This window comes from Podarcis tiliguerta (genome assembly GCF_965153285.1).
Source record: "Podarcis tiliguerta genome assembly, chromosome: 13".
Lineage (NCBI taxonomy): Eukaryota > Metazoa > Chordata > Lepidosauria > Squamata > Lacertidae > Podarcis > Podarcis tiliguerta.
The window spans coordinates 52,794,257-52,817,446 of record NC_139546.1 but is presented as its reverse complement, the minus strand read 5'-3'; the positions used below and the strand labels follow the sequence as shown (position 1 = coordinate 52,817,446).

Here is a 23,190-nt window from a genome sequence, read left to right as displayed (position 1 = left end):
TGATGGAGAGCAACCAATCTTTCCAGGTCAAAGTTCCCAGCGTGCACTGGGGGAGGGGAGGGTGCAGAGGTGCCTGGGATGGAGCTGCTGTCACAGAAGCCGTCGTGGGGGCTTCTCCTCTCTGAGAAGGGCCCTTTGAGGCTGCGGGATGTAGGGGGCCAAGAGTGGGAGTCCCGGGAGTCCCGTTGTCCACTGTTTGCAGTGCACATTCCCCTGCTGGGCAGCCCCTCTGCCTCCTTTGTGCTGCTTTTCGGGAGAGAGATGTGGTGCAGCCAGGCAAGGGAAGCTATTGATCAGTCCCGGTGGCTGTATTTCAGTCACACACTGCTGTTTCCGGAGCCTCCTGGCCTAGATTGGGGTCTGGTGTTCCCAAAGTGGGAGAACATTTCGATTTCTGAAAGAGACTTCAGAGGTTTAGCTTGGGGAAGCAGGGGCTCCTGACTAGGACACCCCAGAGGCTGTATGACTCCCAAGGTTAAACCTCTTTCTCTCTAACTAACCAGGGCAGCAGCCTGACAAGTGTGCAGACCAGGATTTGCATCGTCCGGCCAAAGTGGACCCTCAGTCCCAGGAAAGGTGGCTAGATTGGGTTTGGGAGGCGCTGTTACTCTGGCAGAATATCTGCTTTGCACACAGAACGTCCCCAACTGAACCTCTGGCAGCGTTTTCAGGCAGGACTGAGAGAGGTGCCCGCCTGAGACCCTGGGGAGTCACTGCTGACCAGTGCAGAGGATACTGAGCTGCGGACGGACCCAGTGGTCTGACTCATTATGCGTCAGCTTCTAATACTCCCATCTTCATTCAGACATGAACCCAGAGCCTGGGAACGGAGACGTGTATTTGTCCCCTGCAGCTAAATTGGGGGTTTAGTGCTGGTGGTGCTGGAGAAATCACCAGATCCCACAAGCATGCGCTGCAGATTCTTAACTGCTCTGCTGTAAATTTCAGGCCTTGCTGGGGCTCAAAACCGCTTGGCCCAAGGACATAACACTTGTGCAGCGGCTTCAACAAAAGGGAGGGAAACAGCTTCCCCTGTCCGATAGATTTGGAGTGGGTTTCGGAAACGGTTCTTTGCCTAGCCCTGAACTGCATCAGGCAGCCTTGCGTCCCAGAGGCCCCTCTGTGATTCCACTTTCACCTTGATGCACCCTGGCCAGGGATTTCCTCCTTTTGTCCTTCGCCCCACCAGGCCCCTGTTCTATATTTAAACCCCCCGGAGCTCCCGCCAGCTTCCCACATGCTGTGATTCAGAGCAGCCTCTCAGTTCTGCATCTCGCAGTGGAGGCTTGGTGGGATGTGGGGAGTGTTCCTCTCTCTCTCTCTCTTTCCCCGAACCACTTCAGGAGCTTCCGGCAAAGGGCTCGAATGCTGGTCTCAGCTGTCCTGGGCCAATTTTCCATGCATCAGCCACTTAGCTCGCCCTTGTCTGCTCTGGTGGCCTCACAGAAACTCCGCTCTCATAGTACCACAGAGTTGGAAGGGAACCCCAATGGTCATCTAGCCCTACCCCCTGCAATGCAGGAACCTTTTACCCACGACCCTGAGATTAAGAGTCTCACGCTCTAATGACTGAGCTACCCCAATCCCAGGGAGCAGGCCTGGCCTGGGCAAAAAATGGCTGCCAGCTGCTGCCTTCCCAAGTCTTCTTATCTCCCCAGCATCTGGGAAAAGGGGAATCGCTGCACTGCAGGGGGTTGGAATAGAGGATTCCAGCTCTGTGATTCTATGAGGGGCAACCTGGAAGGTCTGCTGGAGATGTGAGGGGCGAGAGCCTCAGAACGGCCCTGGCAGGTTTGGCTCATGGCCTGTGCTGGCTGCCTTCTTTCTCCCAGAGGCCTGAGCTGGGACTGGGGAGGCAGAGTGATGGCAGAGGGTACAGCGAAAGCTGCCTTGTGTCCAACCCAGCCAGGGGCACCTTTGCTTCCTCATTCTTCAGGCTCTGCATTCCCCAATCCCAAGGTGCAATGCAGCGACTGCTTTTGCTCTAGATTCACGCAGGTGCGACTCTAGACTTCACCGCCTCTTTCCTGTCCTCTTCTTCCCTACCTCTCAAGCAAAGCATGCCCAGCAGTCACTTTCCCTTCCTTCTCCTCCACCTCATGCAAATGGTGCTGCTCAGCCAGCTTGCCCCAGGACTACTCTGGAGGAGCCACCAATGAGGCTTGCAGCAGAGGTCAAGGCCTGCTGGGCAAGGTGTGGCCATGCAGTGTTTTGCCGCTGCCTTGGAGTCCCCCAGAGGGGAACACAGTTCAGCTCATGAAGGCAGGGGAGAATATAATAATGATAATAATTTATTATTTGTACCCCGCTCTGGCTGGCTGGCTGGCTGCCATAAGAACACATAAGAGCCTGCTGGGTCCAAAGAGAGCCTGGCCAGTCCAGCCTCCTGTCCTCACAATGGCCAGCCGATGCAAGCTGGACCTGAGCACAAGAGCACCCCCGGCATTCAGAAGCATGGCTGCCTCTGATCTTGGTGACTGCCTCTTGTGGGAGTGAGTTCCACTGGCTCCTGAACTGAGCCAAGAAGGAGCAAAAGCCTAGTAGAGACCACCGTGGCTATATGGTGGGGGAAGAAAGGGACTTTGCACAAGTTTTTTGGGGGGACGGGGGACTACTCTTCATATGATCTCAAATTACATACTGTTACATACGCTCTGTTTTGCTCAGTATAGTGTTATCAGAGCCCTGGACCCTGTCTGCTAACAGCAAGGTCTGGTTCTCCAGGTGAGAGCTGGACCTTTTCACACTTGCAAAGTGTTTTGGAGTGACAAGCCCCTCATGAAGGATTTGCAATGCTGGCTGTGGGCAGAGGGTGAGCCCTGCTGCTTCGCCTGCAGTCAGGGCTCCCTGCAGGCTACTGTTTGGACTCTGAGATGCAAATAATCCCTTGCCAGGAAACCAATTCCCCTTGGGGCAGCTGCGGGGGGGTGTGTGTGTGTGTGTGTGTGTGTGTGTGTGTGTGTGTGTGTATGTGTGTGTGTGAAGGAGGAGGCTGGATCTGAGCGTGAAGTGTAGGGCTTTGAGATACCAGGAGGCCACCTCCTCCCTCCCTCCCTCTCTGCTCATTTCTCAGACAAGCCCCACCAGCAAAGAAAACCCACTTTCGGAAATTTAGCCACTCAAACCAGAGAAGGATGGGATGGGGGGATAAACCAGCTGGGTAAACTGGGTGCTGTGGGACACAGCGGGGTGGTACAATGCTTCTCCCCCCCCCCCAGTTTAAAACAGAAACTGCAGGCCCTGTTGCTGCCCTTTGCCCTGCCTGCTTTCTATCCCCGCCACCAGCAGCTGAAGTCCAGCATTGCAGTGACCTTAATTTATCCCAGCACTTGTTGGGGAGATGTTGTGGGGGAGGTAGAGAAAGAAAGAAAGAGGGGAAAAGCGCCTTTGCTGCCCAAAAGAACAGGGAGAGGCAGAGCTCACCCCCCAACTTTTCCATCCTGCAAAGTGACCCCCCCACCACCACCCTGGGAGCCGGCCTTTGGAGTCAGCAGCTGAAGTTTCCACTGGGGCTATTTTTGCTGCTGCTGCTTCCCCACGTCCGCACACATTAAAAAACAAACAAAGCAAAACTATTTTTGCGCCCTTAAACTCAACACAGCTTCACGTGCGCATGGAATATATTTAGGGATGAGCGGAAGCTTTTCTGGAGTTGCTCTGAGCCTGGGAATCAGGCAGGTGCCAGAATCAGGCAGGTACCCTGCTCTGGAGAGGCTGGGGCAGGTGGGACAGGGCCCCTAGGTCAGGAGAGGCTTCTGAAACCATTTCTGCAGCCGCCGCTGCTGCTGCTGCTGTTACTTGTCTTGCAAGAGTGCAGAGACTGGGGTAAAGTACAAAAATTAGATGCACCTGATAGCCCTCTAAGCACCCAAGCGAGCTGTTGCCAGCCAGGCCACCTCCATAAGAAGAGCCTGCTGGATCAGGCGAATGGCCCACCTGGTGCAGTATCCTGCTCTCACAGGGGGCCCCCAGATGCCCCAGGGGGAAACCAGCAAGAGCCACGCTCCCCTCCTGCGCTTTCCAGCACCTCCTCTTTGGAAGCCTTGCTGCCTCTGACTGTGGAAGCGGATCATAGTCCTCATGGCTAGTAGCCCTCTCTTCCCTCTAATCCTTCTTTAAAGCCACCCAAGTTGGAGGCCATCACTTCCTCCTGGGGGAGCGAGTTCAAGCCCTTAGACTCCAAACTTCCATAAGCAGGTTGGCTGAGAACTTGGGACCGCTGCTGTTCTGGCTCCCGGCAGGAGCTGGGCCAGGGAGGACCTGAAGCAGAACCGAGAGGTGCCAGCCTTCGTACCTGGCCAGGAGGCTGCCGCCACTCCTTCCCTGGCCACCCTAAGGATCTAGGCCCCCAAGTCTTCCCTCCCACTTTCTCTCCCGAGGGTATTCAGCTGCTTCCCAGACAGCACCTCCCACCCCGGACTGACACAGGATTGCTGCCTGACACCCAGCAGGCAGAAGAATGGAAAACTACCCCTGCAGGACTTTGAATTTGCCTGTAGGAAAAATAAACCCCGCAGCCCACAATCGCTGGCCTTTCCAGTTGCACCTGCACAGCTCCCCCAAGATCCTGTTTGCCAGGTCCAAGAAACCGCATGGAGTTATCTGCAAGGGACACCTAATTTGGTTCAAGTCACATCTTCCTTTTATTTCAAGCTTCTACGTTCCCCCTCCCCACCCCAGAGTTAAATCCAGTGTGAGTGCTAGACACAGCAAGTGTTTTCCAGTTTTCAGCAGTGCGTGGCATCCCTTGCGCCTCGCTCAGAAGCCATGCAAATGAGCCGGTGCGCCTCAGTCCCCTTTCCCGGCCTTGCTCCGCTGGTGGCTGGCGTAAGCCCTGAGCCCAAACCAGCCCACAATGCTGGCGAGCAAAGTCAGCAGCAGCAGCATCACGCCAAAGGTGGAGAGGAAAGTGGGCGCCCTGGGCAGCAGGGGCAGCCCGGCGCCCAGCTCACGGATCTCCCCCCGGATCATGTGCAGCTCGTCGAGGATGCTCATGAAGGTGCAGCAGTGGAACCACTGGTGGCTGTGGCCCCAGATGTCGAACTTCCCCGGGCTGAAGCGCTCGGGGATCTTGCTGACGTTGAATATCCCGGAGGCCAGGAGCCAGAAGCAGTGGCGCAGGAAGAAGCGGCCCGTGCCGTGCCCGCCGGCGGCACCGCCCCCGCCCCGCCACAGCTTGCGGAAGACGGGGATGGAGACCACCCCAAAGGGCAGCAGGAAGACCAGCGTGCGGATGAGGTAGCGGTAGCGCGGCCACTGGTGGCGGGTGCTGCAGCAGGCCAGGGTGCAGAAGAGAGCGATCAGGCAAGCGCTGGGCACGTAGAGGGCCTCAAACCATGTGCCCACCTGGCCCGCCAAGACAGAGAGCCAGCCAGAACCCTCCCAGCTGGGCCAGGCGCTCGGAGAGGAGACGTTGTTGCCGGGGCCTGGTAGCGGTGGTGGTGGTGGTGGTGGAGATCCGCCTCCCCTGGGGTGGATGTAGTAGAAGTAGGCCAAGGAGGAGCCCACGGTGTAGGCGCTGATGGTGCCGTAGTCGATGTAGAAGCAGATCTCCCGGATGACCAGCGACATGGAGTTGAAGAGGTGCGCCATGCTGCTCGCCACCAGCAGGCCGCAGACCCCCAGGAAGTAGCTCCAGAGCGGGTAGTAGAAGGGGTCCAGAGGGCCTTGGGGCACCGGGGGGCCCTCGCCCCAGAACTGCTCCAGGAAGTGGAAGGCGAAGACAAAGACGGCCAAGAAGTGCGTCCAGAAGTTTCCCGTCTCGTTGGTGGGCCGGAAGGCCGAGACCAGGCACTGGGCAAAGGTGTAGCCCGGGCAGCGGTAGCCGCTCAGGATGAAGCTCTCCGTCATGCTGGGGGGCACTTCGCTCCAGCGCAGGAGCAGGCCCCCTCCCTTGCCGGGGGCAAGGGGCATCTGGGGGCCCCTGCCCATGGGTGCCCCTGCTGACCTTGTCCCTTCGCAACGGCTATAGGGGGCAGGAGTGGGGAGCCAGCCCCAGCTTCTCTGGCCACGGAAGGAGACACTGCAGAAGGGGGTTCGCTCAGCTGAGCATCCAGCCCCGCGCCTCCCGGGCTGTCACTCCAGATCCCCGCCACCCTCGGCGATGCTGGGTGCGGGGAGCAAGAGGAGAGAGAGAGCGCAGATTGCAAAGGCGGAGCTGCTGCCTTTGGCTGGGGAGGGGGCCGGCGAGGATGCTGCTGCTTTAGCGGTTGCCATGGAGAGCCTGCCTCCGCTCCGCCATCTGCCCCAGTGGAGTGGGGGGTGCTGGGGAGGGGGAGCCCACAGAATGACTGCGGAGGGTGGGCTTAAAATCTGCAGAGATGCATTGGCAGGCGTCCCCTCCGTCTTCTAGAGCGCAACGATGTCCTACATAAAAATACCTGCTAAAATCACGGGCGGGGGGGGGGGGGGAGCGCAGGTGCGGCCTCTTCTTCCAAGCCTCCCTCTTCCACCGGCGTAAATCTGCAACCGGGAACTGGCCTGCGGGCGCGGGCCCCGCCGCGTCTTGCTGCCGGAGGAACGGCGGAGCGCGGGAGCCGGCGACGCGGCCGGGTTGCTGGGCTGGCGCGGGCGCCCTTGCCGGGATCCGCAGGAGGGCGCGCGGCCAAGGCGCTGCTTTTATCTCCGGCCCGCCCCGCCCGCCGCCCCAGGCCCGGGTCCAAGCCCCGCCCCGGCCCGGCCCGCATCCGCGCAGGCGAGGCGCAAGGCGGCAGGTGCCTTCTCCACCAGCCGCTGTGCGCCCTGCTGCCCCAAGTCGCTCGGCGCCCCGCTCGGTTTGTCCTCCACCAACCCACGGAGGAAGAAAAGGCACGGACTGTCCGCGGAGCAGGGGGTGGGGGCGAGTCCAGGCCCCAAAGTGGCGGAGGATAGGGCAGCTGTTTGGGGCGAGGTTAACGGATAATAATAGACTGATTTGTGGGTTCCAGCCCCATATTGGGTGAAGTCTCCCTGCATTGCAGGGGGTTGGACTAAATGACCTCTTGGTCCCTTCCGACTATCTCATTCTAACCTGGATTTGAAACTTCTGCAAGGCCAACGGAAGGGGGAACTTTTTAAAAGAAATTACCAATATCCCTTTATAATATCCGCAGCAGGAACAACAGAGCCCCGAGCCAGCCCGGCCTCCTGCGCGCAAGGAGCTCGAGGCACGCATCTCTCCCTGGGTGTGGCGGGGGGGGGGGACGGTCCCTGCCTTCTCTCAGCCCCACGTACCTGCCTCGCAGGGCTGTTGTGGGGACTGAATGGGGGGCGAGGAGAACCAGGCACGTCGCCACCTGGAGCTTGGAGGGAAAGGAGGGATACCCGAGCCACAAGCAAGGTGGGCGGAAGTGGGGCCGGGTTAGGGCTACCGCGTGGAGGCCCCAGAGAGCGCCGTGGGTCCCTGGGATGTGCGGGAAGGGTGATAAGTGGGAGCCTCCGCAGCCTCGATGGGGCAAGAAGAGGGCAGAAGCCATGGGGGGCGAGGACCTCCCCACATCCTCCTCCTGAGCTGCGTCTTTGGTGCAGACAGAGAGAAAGAGGCGTAGGGCGAGGCGCTGCGCCACCCGCCAGGCAGAGACTGCGCGCTCAGGGTGGAAGCGCCTCCGGGTCTTGGGAAAGCTCTCCCCACCTCCGTTCGTGGGGTTCAGGGCGAGAGCTTTGGGCCCTCTCGCACCAGGGCACATGGGTGCTACTGCGGGGTCTTTCCCAGAGTCAACAAGCCGGCCCACGTCCTCGTGCCTCCGCTGGGAACCCCACGGCCACGCCTTTCTCAGATGCCTTTGCCACCCTCCGGCAACCGAGGAACCGCCATGGATAGTACGAGCCTAGGAAACGCGCAAGAACAGCGGCAGCAGCAGCTGGGTCAGGCCCATAAAATGGCAGTCAGGGTCATCTAGGGAATCCTCCGGTTCTCATAGCAGCCGACCAGGTGCTTCCAGAGCTTGTGGGCTGCCCTGAAGTGCAACGGTGATGGGCCCTGGCTTAGACGGGCATTTGAAAGGGCATCGCGGTGCCAATCCCACGAGGAGGTGAGGTCTCTATGTGGAACCAGGCAGAGGGCCTTCTCGGTGGTGGCTCCCGCCCTGTGGAATGCCCTCCCACCAGATGTCAAAGAAATGAACAACTATCTGACTTTTAGAAGACATCTGAAGGCAGCCCTGTTTAGGGAAGCTTTTCATGTTTGATGAATTATTGTATTGTATTATTATTATTATTATTATTATTATTATTATCTCTACCCTCGCTAGACTTCTTTCTAGCGGTCACTGTGAGAACTGGATGCTGGACTAGATTCCCCGCTCCACTTCGATCCGATCTAGCGACTGCAGAGCCCCCTCGATGTGGGGCCGCGGGGATATCAGCCTGGCCCGCCCCACCGCGTCTCTCCTGCCCATCTGGCTATTTTTAGGCACATCTCCCACGGAGGACTTCGGGTCCCGACGCAAGGAAGGGACGGCCCGACCCTGCAGACGGACGGGGCCACCTGCTCCTCCCAGGCCTGGCTCGGGGCCCGGCTCGGGGGTCGCTCGGGGACAGGCGCTGAGACGCGGGGGGGGGGGGGGGCGGCGAGAGGGGAAGGCCAGGCGCTTTCTCTGCCACGAAACCTCCCTTTCCCCCGCAGTCCCGCTTGCGGACACGAGGCGGCGCCCACGACCCACTTTGCAAATAGGCACCACCTGAGAAGACCTAAATTGGAAGGCAGGTGATGATGATGGACAGCTGGAAGCGGGCGGGGAGGAAGAGGAGGAGCCAGGACTCCTCATCAAGCTGGTGCGTGTGGTCCCAGTAGATTAGAACAGGTACCGTTGGAAGGGACCACGAGGGTCATCTAGTCCAACCCCCTGCCATGCAGGACCCTTTGGCCCAATGTGGGACTCGAACCCACAACCCTGAGAGTAGGGATCTCGTGCTTTCCCGACTGAGCTTTCCCAGAACAGGAATAGCGTAGGGCTAGAGTTGTGGTCATAGCATTGGGTTCAGGGTTCAGCACCCCCCTCAACTTCTCCACAAAGCTCATTGGGTAGGACCTTGAAGGCCCGTCGCACTGCCTCGCAGGGTCGTTGTGGAGACTAAATGAGGAGAGGGAGAAGGACCTTGAGATCTTTGGAGAAAAAAGTGGGAGACCAGGGAGGCAACGGTGGTCGCTGGGTGGGTATTCACGCTTTGTGATGCAGCAGCAAAAAAAGCTAATGCTATTCTAGGCGGCATCAACAGAAGTGGCCGATGAAGAGAAGTTGCAGTACCACTCTATTCTGCCTCCGTCAGACTATTCTTGGAGTCCTGTATCCAGTTCTGGGCACCCCAGTTTAAGGAGGAGATTGACAAGCCGGAAAGTGCGCAGAGGACGGCGCCAGGATGACCAGGGCCTGGAAACCAAGCCTTGTGAGGAACGGTTGAGGGAACTGGGTGTGTTTAGCCTGGAAAAGAGGAGGAGATATGAGAGCCGCCTTCAAATATCTGAAGGGCTGTCCTGTGGAAGATGGAGCAGGCTTCTTTTCGGCTGCTCCGGAGCAGTCCCTTCACACTGCAGGAAGGCAGATTCCAACTAAACATCAGGAAGAACTTTAGAAGCCGTTTGACAGTGGAAAGATGGCGGACTCGCCTTTCCTGGTGGCTTAGAAGCAGAGGCTGAATGGCTACTTGTCAGGGGTTCTGGTGCTGTGATTCCTTGGGTCTCTTCCAGCTGTGCAACTCTCCAAAATCCCTAAATTCCTGCCTCATGCTTCTCCCACGGGAGCAGCAGCTGCTTTAAAAGGCACTTGGTAGTCAGACCGTTGCTCTATCCACCTCAGTATTGTCGACACCGGCTGGCAGCAGCAGCTCTCTGCGATGTTCTTTTTAGACAGGGAGTCTCTCTCCACCTGCTCTACCCACTGAGCTACGCCCCTTCCCCTCATTTTGCAGCGCTTGCGACTTGCAAGGCGCAGAGCAGGCCAGCTGGGAGCCAGGCGGCCTGCTTCCTCTGCAAGGCTTGGAGACGGGCCAAGAGGTTTTTGCAGCCAGGAGGAGACGTCTTCCGCAGGCCTGGCCTGGCCTGGGGTCCTGGCTCCAAGCCCCGTCTGGAGGGTGCTCTCTCCCCCTTTGCCTGCGCCCCATCTCTGCCGCCGTCCTCCCCACCCCCAGCTCCCCTCCCAGGGGGACTTGGCCGCCCTCGCAACTCAAGTGATGTGGCAGAGCTTTGCGGTTTCCCCTTGGCGTGCTCTGCGCCCGCGTGGGTGGAAACTTAATCCGCTCTTTCCTCTGGAAAGCAGAAGTCGCCAGCAGCTGCTGTTTGCAAGGTGGCGGGGCTTATCGTTGCCCCTTCTCTCCTTGCCCAAAGAGCAGCTTTTGCCCCCTCCAGAGGTTGGCGTTTGGGGCTTCCATCAAGGGCTTTGCACCTTTACATCTGTCACACCTCACACAGGGCAGAGGACTGGACAAATTCACGGAGGAGGAGGCTAACAATGGCTTCTAACCCCGATGGCTGAGCCCTGTTTCCGCAGTTAGAGGCAGAGATGTTTCTGAAATCCAGTAGCTGGTAACAGCAGGAAGGGGGAGAGCGGCTCTTGAGTTCGAATCCTGCTTGCAGGCTTCCCATGATGGGCATCTGGTTGGCCCCTGTGAAAACAGGATGCTGGGCCCCCTTTGGGCAGCCTGGCACTTCTGATTCCCTCATGCGTTTCTCTTGGAGCTATTGCGCCATTGCTCGGTCCCTGCTCCTGCCCACCTAGCAGCCTGAAAGCACGTCAAAGTGCAAGTAGATAAATAGGTACCACTCTGGCGGGAAGATAGATGGCGTTTCCGTGCTCTGCTCTGGTTCGCGGCTTAGTCCTGCTGGCCACATGACCCGGAAGCTGTACGCCGGCTCCCTCAGCCAGTAAAGCGAGATGAGCGCCGCAACCCCAGAGTCGGTCACGACTGGACCTAGTGGTCAGGGGTCCCTTTACCTTTTTTTTAACAGGGATGAGAGCTTGGCCATTCCCCCTACTCTGCCCGACCCTCAACTATAATAACTGCATTCCTGCATTGCAGCGGGCTGGGCTGGATGACCCTTGGCATCCCAATTCTACAATCCTACGATTTCATGAATTGTGCACCACTTGCTAACACAAGAATGCCAGAGAATCCACCCGCCGCAGGAGCGGGCACCCAAGTCGCTGTGCCAACTCCTTGCCCCGCAGACCAAGGCAGAGGGCTTATGAGTGCTCCGTATGCGACCCCCAAGCTCCTGGGTGGGGTGGGGTCAGGCATCAAGGGGTTCCCGGCGCCAAAGAGAACGAGGGAACGTGGATTCTCGCCATTCCAACACGGAGAAATACGGAAGCAGATATGTAAAAATACATTTAAGAGAGACTTGCGTTTAACACTCAGACCTCCCCAAACAAAAGCGCAGGGCGGTGTGCGGGTACATTTCCCCTCCCCCTCCCCCGTTCATTGGCTATATGGAGGCGGGTGCCGCTGGGTGCCCCTGGGGTGGCTCTGTCCGTAAGGGAGCGGGCATCGCAGGCTCAGGTCCTGTTCCTGGCAGCTGGCGGGGCGGTGCAGGGGCGCTTGGCGAGGTTGGTGAGGATCTTGTGCTGCGGTTGGCGGAAGGGCACCACAAAGCTGGTGGGGGGGAGCTGCCCGCTCCCGTCCGCCCCGACTTTGCCCATGAAGACGTAGTTGGCACCTGCAAGGGGAAAAGGATTAGTGTTATGTACTGAGTTGAACAGGATCCAAATTGCAGCAGTCTGATTGGTCCTAGAACAATAGGACCCAGAATGCAGCAGTCTGATTGGTCCTCAGGAGCCACCCAATCCAGCTCCAGGTGGAAAGGAATCCGAAACCTGATTGGCCTACAGGAGAATCCCGGAATTAGCCAATCACATTTATTGTGTAAATAATGTATATAAAGCAGACATTCTGGGGGAACTTCCGTTCCTCCTCACCACTATGAGCTGAATAAAGAGCATGAAATCCACTCTCGACTCCGAGTATATTTCAAATAGAGTGGACACTTGGGTTGAGAACGTGATCCTTGCGGGAGGCACATTCGCAACCCACAGCATCCACAACAAGCAGCGCTGTGTCTGCGCATGTGCGGGTTGCGATTTGGCTCTTATGCGCAAAGCACAATTTAGCGCTTCTGCGCATGCGCCAAAACCTGAAAGTAACCCATTCCAGTACTTCCGGTCAGCTGGGGGGGAGCCCCTTCGCGTAGGCCCAGAACTGATGGCAGAGAGACTTCTCTGCCGCGTGTGGAAGACGGAGCCCACTCATTTCCTGCTGCCCCACAGGGTAAGACTCGAACCCACACCTCCAAATTGCAAGGAAGGAGATTCCCACTGAACACAGGGTTAGAACGCCCTCGCAGGGTGGTGGTTTCTCCTTCCTCGGAGGCTTTTAAGCAGAGGTTGGGTGGTCACCTGCCAGGCCTTCTCTAGCAGTGATTCCTGCAGGCATGGCAGGGGGTTGGACTGGATGACCCTCGGGGGTCCCATCCTACAGTCCTACGATCTCAAGGACCTCTCCTGCCCCCCTGCTTTTCTGCACAGTTTGTGTAAGGAAACAGCGGAAGGAGGTGGTGTGGGGGTGAAAGGACACGTGTGGGGCGAGTGTGGGGGTCTCTCACCTTTCTTGAGGATGGGGCACTGCCGGCAGGGGGCCTCGAAGCGAAGGGTGGCTGCGCTGCCCTCGGCGGGGAGGCTCAGGGCTCCTGCCTTGTACGTGTTTGCGAGGGTGACGGTGATGGTGACCTTGTTCCCTGCCCCTCGCACGGCCGTCTTCACTGTCCCAGAGATCACTGCAAAAGCGGTGTTGGAGGGTGAGGGGCTGCCAGGACAGAGGAGGACCCCTCCCAAGTTTGAGCCAGGGCAGCCGGCGGTTCCCAAACATTCTTGGAGGACCGCCGCCCCCTGGGCTCCAAGATCTTGTTCCCATTGCCCCCTACCCAAAATGCTATAAGAGGCATTATTCAGAACAGCAGTTTGCAGCATCAGAACGCTTGCAATTAATCACACATGCGTTCAAAACCCAGTTAAAACGAATTAACTCTGCAAAACGGATGACCAAAACTTGATAGTCATTGGCACCTCCAGCGCCCCCCTGCTGCCCGCTTGCCTCTTCGCACCCCCTATGTAATTCCACGGCCCCCAGGGGGCAGGACCACTGATCTAAGAGGCTATGGGGTCTCCAGAGACATTTGGGGCTTATTCTGATTGACAACTCACTCCCAGCCATTTTTCTTCTGCCCCTCCCTCCCCGAGCTGCCCAGTTTCATTTCCAGGAGCTGGCAGAACGAGGGTGTGCACATTTCCCCACTTTGCCCCCCCCCTGCACCTGTTCAAATGGGGGTTGGAATAGATGACCTTTGGGGGTCCCTTTTCATCACGATTCTACGATGCCCCCTCCCGCTTTCCTAAAGGGCTCACCAAAATCGCTGGCGCAGAAGTTGCTCTGGAGCGTTCCTGTCCGGCGGCACTTCTCTGGGCAGGTGATCTCACCTGGGGGGGGAGGGGATGAGTAGAATTGAGACAAACCCCCCAACTAGCACTCTGCACATGCTCAGGAACACGTCCTCAACGTTACCTGCAGCAGGGCAGCTTTGGAAACTTACCTTGCTTCCTGCTTGGCCATTCAGAATGCACATTATGCACTGAATAATATAAAGGATGTGGACAATTTTGTGGAAATACTTTATGGGTAAGTCTAAAGAGTTGGGACACGGGTGGCGCTGTGGGTTAAACCACAGAGCCTAGGACTTGCCGATCAGAAAGTCAGCGGTTCGAATCCCCATTATAGGGTGAGCTCCCGTTGCTCGGTCCCTGCTCCTGCCAACCTAGCAGTTCGAAAGCACGTCAAAGCGCAAGTAGCTAAATAGGTACCGCTCTGGTGGGGAGGTAAACGGCATTTCCGTGCGCTGATCTGGTTCGCCAGAAGCGGCTTAGTCATGCTGGCCACATGACCCGGAAGCTGTACGCCGGCTCCCTCGGCCAGTAAAGCGAGATGAGCACTGCAACCCCAGAGTCGGCCACAACTGGACCTAATGGTCAGGGGTCCCTTTACCTTTACCTTTAAGTCTAAAGAACAGCAACTACCAAAACCTCAGATTCAACTCTGGCAAACTAAACTAGATTGATCTGTCCTGGAGGGGAAGAAAGGGGAATTTTGTTTTTGTATCCTTCTCCTTTTTTTTTTTTTTTTTGGTAATTGTTATATATCGGAAATCAATAAAGCTGTATTTATTTTACAAATAACACATCCCAGGAGAGAGGCCTGGTAGCCCCAGGGGAGCCTGGCCTGCTGCAGACTGTGTACAATGGGGCTTTTTAGCTTGGAGAAAATGTGAGCAAGAGGCGACACGATAATAAAAATTATGCCTGGCAGGGAGAAAGTGTGGAGAGGAAAGTTTTTCTCCCTTTCTCATAGCACTGGAAATCATGGATATCCAATGCAACGGAATGCTGGGACATTCAGGACCGATAAAAGAAAGTTAAACTGCGGAACTCCCTGCCACAGTAGACAGGGATGGCGACCATCATGGATGGCTTCCAAAGAAGATAAGACAAATCCATGGAGTAGAAGGGGGTTCTCCCCCCGAAAAAAAAAAATATTGCTTTCCCTGCAAATCCAAGAACGACATATTCCTACGGTAACTTGCTCAGCACTGCATTCTTATTAAGTTTCACATGAAGTACACGGAACACATAGCTTCCAACATTTATCCAAGTAGAATAAGGGCAGCTTATCCAAGGAAAATTGGATTAGACCAAGACCAAATCAGGAACCCGGGACAGCTTCTGTGAATCTGGGGCTGTCCCTGGAAAATAGGGACACTGGGAGGGTTTGCAGTACGCAAGCGATGCATTTATTCATGCATTATCGATTCAAGTCTGCTCCCTGCAGAGGTTCTGGTGCCGGGGCTGGAACAAAAGTTTCTGCCTCATTTATAAAGGAAAAGAATTGGAGCGAAGTCTCGCCCAGAGTGCCGACCCCTGAGGTGCCTTCTGTGGCGAGGGAGGCCTTCCGGTGGAGCCACATTCCAAATATTATTTAATCGGATTTCAAGGGGGATTTCTATGGGTTGTTTGCCAAGCTGGGGTTGGAGGGGATTGGCTTTGTGCTCCAATCCTGCTTGCGGGTTTCACACTGGAGTGTCTGTGAGGACACTGGACTAGATGAGCCACTTTGGGCATGATCCGGCAGCCAGGCTCTTCCAGTGTCCTTATGGAGCCTCTAGAGGCAGTCTACCTGGACCCCTAGGTCCTGAGGGTTATTTGGCCACCGTGGGCCAAAGGAAGCTCTGGCCGGATCCAGCAAGGCTCTTCTGAGGTCCTGACACACACCGCAGTGATCCCGTCCACAGATGCCTCTTACCTGTGGCAGGTGGTGCCGTGGGCCGTGTGGGGCTGGGGCGGGGCCTGGCGGTCGGTCTGGGGCGCGGTGCCGGCTTGGGCTTGGGGGCCACTGGCTTCCTACCCGGCTGGGCTGGTTTGGAGCCCGGGAAGACGCGTCCCGTGGGCTGAGAGACGCCTTTGTCCACCGTCTCGCCAGGGTTCTTGAAGACGTAGGAAGCCGAGAAACCGTCGGCCGTCACGCTGAGATCCGAGACGAACTGGACCAGCAATTCATTGCCATTCGAGGAGACGGTGCTAGACGAGCGTGGGGAGTGGAAAGGGGATGAGAAGAGCAGAGAAGTCCCTCCCTGGTCCTACTCTAACGCCCCGGAAGCCACATTTAGGTTGCCAGCTGCGATGGCAAAAACCTCCTCTGTCTCTGAGATGCTTCTGGTTCCACGCAGAGGACCAGGCAGGCAGGTGCAGCTTGGTGGCCTCAAGGCGGGCAGGAGAGGATGGTGTGTCAAGACAAGGGGCTTGGATTTGGGAGGAACCAGGATTCCTTGAATTGTAGACTTGGAAGGGACCCCGAGGGTCATCCAGCCCAACCCGCTGCAAGGCAGAAATATTCCGCCACCTGCATACAGGGATCGAACCTGTGGCCTTGGCATCATAGCCCCCCTGTCCGCTAACTAATTGAGCTGCCCAGGTGGCAGAGCAGCTTTGAGGCTGGTTGCTTGGGGGAAAGCCGGTTCAGAAGGGATCTCCTCCCTCAGGCATGAGCACAGAGATGGTGGCTTTAAAAGAGGAGGAGGCAAATTATCGGAAGAGGAGGAGAGGGCGAGGGACGGCTTGAAGCGGCAGGCTCTGCTGATGTTCTTACGAATACGATGAAATAGACAAAGAAATTAAATGGAGGAGTCGTAGAAGGAGGCCCTGTGAGGCCAGGGGCAGTTCAGGGAGGCGATGGGAGAGAGAGAGATTATTTGCCAAAGCAGGCAAAAGGGAATGCTTGGTCTTAGAGGACGTGGGAATGACCTGGGGAAGGGATAGAGCCAGCGGGAGGCCCTTATATGTGGGTGTAAACCAGGGGTTGGCAAACCAAGGCCCGGGGGCCGGATGCGGCCCCCCAGGCTCATAAATCTGGCCCACGGACCCTGCTGCCCGCTCGGTCAGGCCCCACACGCTGCGGACCCCTCTCCGTGCAGGGACTGACTTCGTGTGTCGTGGAGCTTCAGCCGGAATTTGGCGCACCTGCTGGCCCCGCACCTGGTGCCCAGGTGGGCGCTGCTGCTGGTGGCATGCTCGGCAGCCGCGCTGGAGCAGCTGGAGGGTGAGCTGCACACCTGATGCTCTGCATGCGCAGCCTGCCCACCGTCCTGGCCTCAGGCAATGGGCTGCAGCGTGTGGTGCAGCTGTGGGACCGGCTTGCAGGGTATTCACATTTTTCAAAATATAGTCCGGCCGCCCACAAGGTCTGAGGGACAGTGGACCAGCCCCCTGATGAAAAAGTTTCCTGACCCCTGGTGTAAACTCTCCAGGAACGACGGGGAAGGGTCACCGAGGGCAGGGGGTCCAGAGAGCAAAAATCCCCCCATGGGGCAGACTCCTCCGCAGAGTTGCTATACTGAGCCCCAGAGGATGAGGGACGTGCATTTGTCATTGAAATGCTCAGGAGATCTTGAGATGAAGCATGAAACAGACTCCCCTTCCTTGGAGGTTTTTGAGCAGAGCTTGGGGTGTTGCGGATGCTGCTGTTGCGATTCCTGCAGGGCAGGGGGTTGGGCTGGATGACCTCGGGGGTCCCTCCCTACCCTACAATCCTATATTTCAAGGAAGCATCCCAAAGAGGAGACACGCTGAAGCAACGGGGGACTGCAACCACCAGTCGCGACAGAAAGGGAAATTTGTGCGCAGCAGAGCTTCACCTGGGCGATTCGTCCCCGCAGAACTTGCCAATGCGCCTGGAGTCGTCTCGGTCTCCGCCATTGAAAACGGCCACGTAGTCGTAGCGACAGTAGGTGTCGGGCTCCACGTCAAACTTCCCGAAGGTCAAGACAATCACCTGAGCCGGGGGGAAAGGGAGAGGGAATCAGTTCCCATTGCGCCGGTGGGCCTGACCTGACTTATAAGCTTTGCGGGCAGAGAACGGAGGTGGTTGCTGGGTGCCACCCCACCCTCTGCCCTAGGAAGAGAGGCCTCGCCGGAGGAAGCCGGCAAGAATCACAAAACTGTCGAGCTGAAAGGGCTCCCCCAAGGTCATCCAGCCCAACCCCCTGCGATGCGGCTAAGGGGACAAGCAAGCAGCCTTACCTTGTCCTTTGGGGCAATGATGTGCCAAGAGCAGCTGATGCCGGGCGGGTAGTCGCTCTCAGGCCAGTTGGGGGTCTTGAGGGTGCCCTGGGGCTTCTCCAGCTTCCCCCCACAGAACTGGTGCTCTGCAAAGAGAGAAAGAGGGGCAGGGCCGCCAAGGGGGTCAGCGGAACGGGCCAGGCCAGGGATGTGCAGAAACTCATTGTGGCCCTCGCCTCTCGAGGTGGCACACAGGAAAAGTTCTGGGTCGCCCGCTGCAAGCGTGCACACACACATAGGCCCCACGGGGCCCCATGCCACCCCCCGACACGTGCAGAGCCTCTGGGAGCCATGGGCCCAAGGTGGGCCCACACCCAGCCTTTTGAACCCACAGAGGAAGGGGGCTCAAGTCTGCCAGTCGCTGCCTTGAGGGATCGTGCCCGCATGCCCATGTGCAAGCAGGCAAAACCCCTGCACGCCCTCAGGCCGGCCATTCCTGCGCAAACCTCTACCCACGTGCCGCATGCCAGCCAATGTTCTACACCCCCCCCCCCCAGAAGAGCCCCCTAACTAAGCCCAATTCAGAAGCCAGGCCTGTCCTGCAGCCAGCAAGGGATCAAAGACCCAACGGGATGGATGGGGGGTTTCAGGAAAGGAAGGGGGGGGAGATGTTTTTATTTTGCTGGGGGGGTGCAATCAAAGCTGGACAGGCGTCTTATGGTCTGAATGCTTGTTTGCTCTGCAAACAGTCCAGGGGGGCGGAGAGAGAGGCCCCCAAAGGGAGCAGAACCGCAAGGCGAAAACAGCAATTTGGGAGACCGCACTAATGACTGGTTGCAGAAGGACCAGGAATGGGAGGCAGAGGCTGGCATCGCCCAGGCCAGCAGGCAGAGAAAGGCGGGGAGGGAATGAGAATTTTATTTGGAGGGACGTCCGTCTCTTCCATCCCATACTTCCAGCCCCTCCTGAGGACCCTGGATGGGGTCTCCCCCTTGAGCAAAGGACCCCACAACCCTCCTGACTATGGGCTTCCCCCTGCCCACCCCCCAAGAAGCCAAGCCAAGCCCAGGCCTTGCCCTCCTTGGAAGGGCACGGGGGGTCTCTGCAGCTGCCACTGCGGGAACGAACCGGGGGTCTCATACTCACCGTCCCAATAGTCCCACGGCTCCCAGAACCCCCAGGAGTCTATATGATGGGCACCCCCTTTTCCTCGTCCCTTTGGGCGCCCTGGAAAAAGGTCCTGTGCATTGGGATGGGGCGGGGGGGAAGGAAAAGGGGTGCGAGAGACTTGCCACCCCCCCTTTCCTCGTGCCACCCCAGGGTGCAGAGCGCCAGCCTCCCCTCATTAGCAGCTGGTTGGGCCTAAAACTCTCCCTGCCAGCCGGATCCTTTTTACTCGAGGTCAGAGGTCAAATGCTTGCCGTGATCCGGGGAGATTCCACAGCCGTCCTCTCACGCTTCGAACATTCCAGCTGGCAAACGCTCCCATCCCAAAACACTGCCCCCTGCAAAGTATTTGTCAGCCTAACAGTTGTTAAATTAGTTTTTGAGATCCAGTCCTCCTAGGATCCCATTGCTGGCTGCTTCTTGGGGGTTTCTGCGCAACGTCAATTTCAAAAGTCACCTGTGGTCCCAAAATAAGGAGTTAGCAAATAATGAGTCATAGTTGGAAGGGTCATCCAGTCCAACCCCCTGCAAGGCTGCAGGAATCTCGATTAAAAAATGCCTGGCAGGTGGCCCTCCAACCTCTGCTTAAAAGCCCCAAAGGAATCACAGAATTGTAGAGTCGGAAAGGACCTCAAGGGTCATCTAGCCCAACCCCCTGCAATGCAGGAATCTCAGCTAGATCATATATTGATCTACGGGCTACTTTTAAAATGAGGCTGCATTTTAAATGGCATATTAAAATTGGTGTTGTTGTTTTTCCTATTATGATTTTACTGTAATTTTATTGGTGTTAGCCGCTCTGAGCCTGGCTCTGGCTGGGGAGGGCGGGGTATAAATAAATTTTATTATTATTATTATTATTATTATTATTATTATTATTATTATTATATAGGACAGGTGGCCCCCCGACCTCTGCTTAAAAACCCCCAAGGAAGGAGATTTCCCCACCTTCAGGGGGAGTTTCTTCCACTGACAAATGGCTCTTCTTGCCATTAGAAGGTTCTTCCTGATATTTAGTCAGAGTCTCCCTTCTTGTCCCTTGAAGCCATGGGTTCGAGTCCTACCCTCCGGAGCAGCACAAAGCAAGCTTGCTGCATCTTCCATGGGGCAGACCTTCAGATTCCTGAAGATGGCTCTAGTATCTCCTTCCGGCCTCTCCTTCTCCAGGCTAAACATCCCCAAATCCCTCAACTGATCATTATCATGATCTCAGCGCGACTCACAATCTCAGGACTTGTAAATATACAAACTTAGTTTTGATGGGGAAACAAGATTGGCATCCAAACCTCCCGCCCCAGAATCCTCCTTGCTCTCAGCACGGGGGCCCAAAGGATCCTGGGTAATTTGCCAGAGGAATTCTGGGTAAGTCAGAAGGGTTCGGCCAACCTGGCACCCGCCAGAAGTTTGGAACTATAACTCCCGCCAGCCCCAAGGCCATCGGCCGCTGCAAGGGGGGTCCCTTACCGTCGACGTGGGGGAGCCCCCCGCTGAACCACACCAGGAAGCCCCTCCCTCCGGTGCCCTCGTCAGACACCATCCGCAGCAGCATCCGGTTGCTGGTGCTGAGGACCGCCCCGGGCCGGAAAGTGCCGCAGAAACGGCCCAGGCGCTGCCCCTCCACGGCCGAGTGCCCGTTGTAGACCTCCAGGTAGTCGTAGCGGCAGACGGGGTCTGGCTCCATGTCAAAGACCCGGAAGGACAGCATCACCACCTGCCCTTCTGGAACCTGGGAATGGGGGGCAAAGGGGCTGTCAGATGCCAGGGGGTGGGCAGGCTGGCAGAGGGAGAATCAGGGGCACCCCTGCAGAAAGGAGACTGGCACACACACTTGGGGGGAAAATAAAATCTGAAATAGGCAGAAGGGAAAAGGAGGATGTTCCCCTTGCGTGGCCTTAATTCAGCCCCACGCTTGCGCAATAGGATCTGGGTTCGAATCATCCCCTGGCCAGGAAACGCACTGGGAGACGTCGGTCCAGTGGCGTAGCAGGGGGGGCCGGCCGCACCGGGCGCAACATCTGGGGGTTAGGGTTAGGGGGCACAAATCCACGGGTTAGGGGGCGCAAATCCATGGGTTAGGGGGTGCAAATCCACGGGTTAGGGGGCGCAAATTACTTGCCTTGCCCCGGGTGCTGACAACCCACGCTACGCCACTGCGTCGGTCAAGCTAGCCGCTGCCAACGGTCAGCAACTGGTGGGAGCTGGAGTGGGGTTACCTAGCTGCGTGTCCCCCACCCCCCGCCCAGGACCCCCGCCCCGAGGGAGAGTCACCGTGATGGTCCAGACGCAGGTCTTGCTGGGGGGGTAGTGGCTGGGGAAGCCCTCGCTGGCGATGTAGCCGTTGTCGCCAGTGTGGTCGCCCCCGCAGACGAAGACGGGTCTGGAAGGGAGAGGGAGAAGCGTTGGGAGAGGCAGGGGGCCCTGGGGACAAGGCGTGCCACGCAGAACCACAGAGCTGGCTGGGACCCCCAGAGGTCATCCAGCCCAACCCGCTGCAATGCAGGAAGAATCCCGACTCCAACTCTGCTTTGAAACCTCCAGTGAAGGAGAGCTTGCCCTCTTCCGTTCTACTAGGGGTCTGGGAGTTGAAGACCCCCTGGCGTAAAGAAGCTGACTTTTTCCTTCATCCATCCAGCTCAGGCTGGCAGCAACCGCTCTCCAGGATTTCAGACGGGGACCCTACTCGGACGCACCCTTCTGCATGCCAAGCAGACGTCCTGCCCCCTTTCCTAGACAGCCCGGGGCTAAGAAGGGGGCGGGCGGCGGGGCTGTGGGCGCCCCCTCCTCCCAGCCTCTCTGCCCCTGACCCAGAGCCGCCGTCCCCCCCCCCCAGCCCGCCCCCGTTCCCAGTAGCTCTCTCGACACCCCGTCCAAGAATTCCGGGAATCCGCTTGGCTCATCCCGGCTCCTGGCAGCCGGACCAGCCGCGTCTCGCCTAAACCCTTCCAGATGTGGCGCGGACGGACCCAAAACGTCGGGGGGGCTCGCAGCAGCAGCAGCCCCCCCCCCGCAAGCACCCCCAGGATATGGAACAGGGAAGGGGGCATCTATGGCAAAGAGTCGCCCCCCAGCCCCGATCTTGGGGGTATTTCTTGGGATGGGGGGCTGGCAGATGAGACGGGTCGGGGGGGGCGCGCGCAGGTACCTGGTGTTGTTCCCGGCGGGGGGGTCCTGGGCCCGGGCCAGCGGCAGGAGGGCGAGCAGCAGGAGGGAGAAGTGGGGCGCCATCGTCGTCGCTTTCGGGGCGCTTCCCTGAGCTGGACGGGGCGGGCGGCGAGACGGGGACGGAGTGGCGTCCCGGCAGCGCCGCCTCCTGCTTATGGGGAGCCGGTGGGGGGAGCCAGGCGGCGGGGAGGGGCCGAGGGGGCGGGCGGAGGAGGACGGCCGGGCCCAGGAGCATGTGCAGAGCGCGCTCCGCTCCGGGGGGAAGGATTCCCACGAGCCCTGCAGGGCGGGGAAGGCTCCGTGCCCCCCTGAGCTCCCAGGGGCCACGCGGGGTCTCATTTGGGAGGCCCCCCAAAGCGGATCCCCAAGGGGCGCCCTCCTCTCCCGCCTGGGGGTCCCAGCAATCTCCTGCCTCCGAGCGGGGAAGGCGACGACACGCGTCGTGAGAAGGGCGCCCCCGAGATCGCGCGGCAGTTTCGGACCCCCGTCGCCGGCGGGACCGCGACCCCCAGCTGCTGCTGCCAGCCGCAGCCCCAGGAGGGAAGGGGAGCCCGGGGGTCGGGCGCGCCTCTCCCCCAGCACTGAAGCCCACGTGGCGCCAGCGGGACCCCGAAAGATGCTGCGAGGGGCGCTTCTTTGGGAGTCGGAAAAAGACAGTGGCGGCCTAGTGGTTAGAGCCCGTCGCCCCAGGACCTTGAGCGCCCTGGGGGTGGGGTGGAACTCGGGGTGTAATTGCAAAAGGAGAGAGACATACAAGATGCCCGCTCAGACGTGCATTCGTGACTAATTTCTTTCATTTTTAAAATATAAAATTGTTACATAATCTTCCTTCGCCAAGATGTCTTGTCTAAAAATTCTATTATTCGTCAATTAAAACAGCAGATAATATAAGAATATTATCTAGCTCGGACTTAAATTCATTTTGGCACAAGAAGAGGAGAATACCATGATCTTAGAACAGTAGAGTTGAATGAGGGACCCCCAGGGGTCATCCAGTCCAACCCCCCGCGATGCAGGGATCGCCGCTAAGGAATCCCGGGCAGGTGGCTTGAACTCTCTGCTTAAAAACATCCAATAAGTGCAAAAGCATAATTTACTATTATTATTACACTATTAATAATGATCAAATATTGATTATGGAGTCTTCCGGTGGCTTAATATCATTAATAATAATAATAATTACTATCATTAATTACGCCCAATGGAGGCGCCCGGAGACTCTTTCAGGTGGGCGACCCCCGTCTGAGGGAACCTCCGCCCGCGGGGGGGGTGTGGCGTCACAGGAAGCTCCCGC

General features: G+C 57.9%; 3 protein-coding genes across 11 annotated transcripts in view; 1 reads left to right on the top strand and 2 right to left on the bottom strand.

Moving 5' to 3' along the window:
- The window catches only part of LOC310663192 (uncharacterized protein), a 140,786-nt gene that overhangs the window by 112,699 nt on the left and 4,897 nt on the right, over window positions 1-23,190 (top strand). The gene's annotated exons all lie outside the window — the stretch shown is intronic.
- On the bottom strand, window positions 4,620-6,511 carry LOC310663042 (membrane progesterone receptor epsilon-like). The gene has a single exon (XM_083410588.1). It carries the CDS (start codon window positions 5,929-5,931, stop codon window positions 4,789-4,791), a length of 1,143 nt encoding a protein of 380 aa, XP_083266714.1. The 5' UTR covers window positions 5,932-6,511; the 3' UTR covers window positions 4,620-4,788.
- PCOLCE (procollagen C-endopeptidase enhancer) lies at window positions 11,291-22,169 on the bottom strand. The gene is made up of 9 exons (XM_083410507.1): window positions 21,877-22,169; window positions 21,003-21,111; window positions 20,199-20,460; window positions 17,589-17,713; window positions 17,204-17,340; window positions 15,316-15,590; window positions 13,371-13,442; window positions 12,572-12,742; window positions 11,291-11,629 (listed from the first exon to the last, which is right to left on the bottom strand). The coding sequence occupies exons 1-9, from the start codon at window positions 21,957-21,959 to the stop codon at window positions 11,469-11,471; spliced, it is 1,395 nt and encodes a 464-aa protein (XP_083266633.1). The 5' UTR covers window positions 21,960-22,169; the 3' UTR covers window positions 11,291-11,468.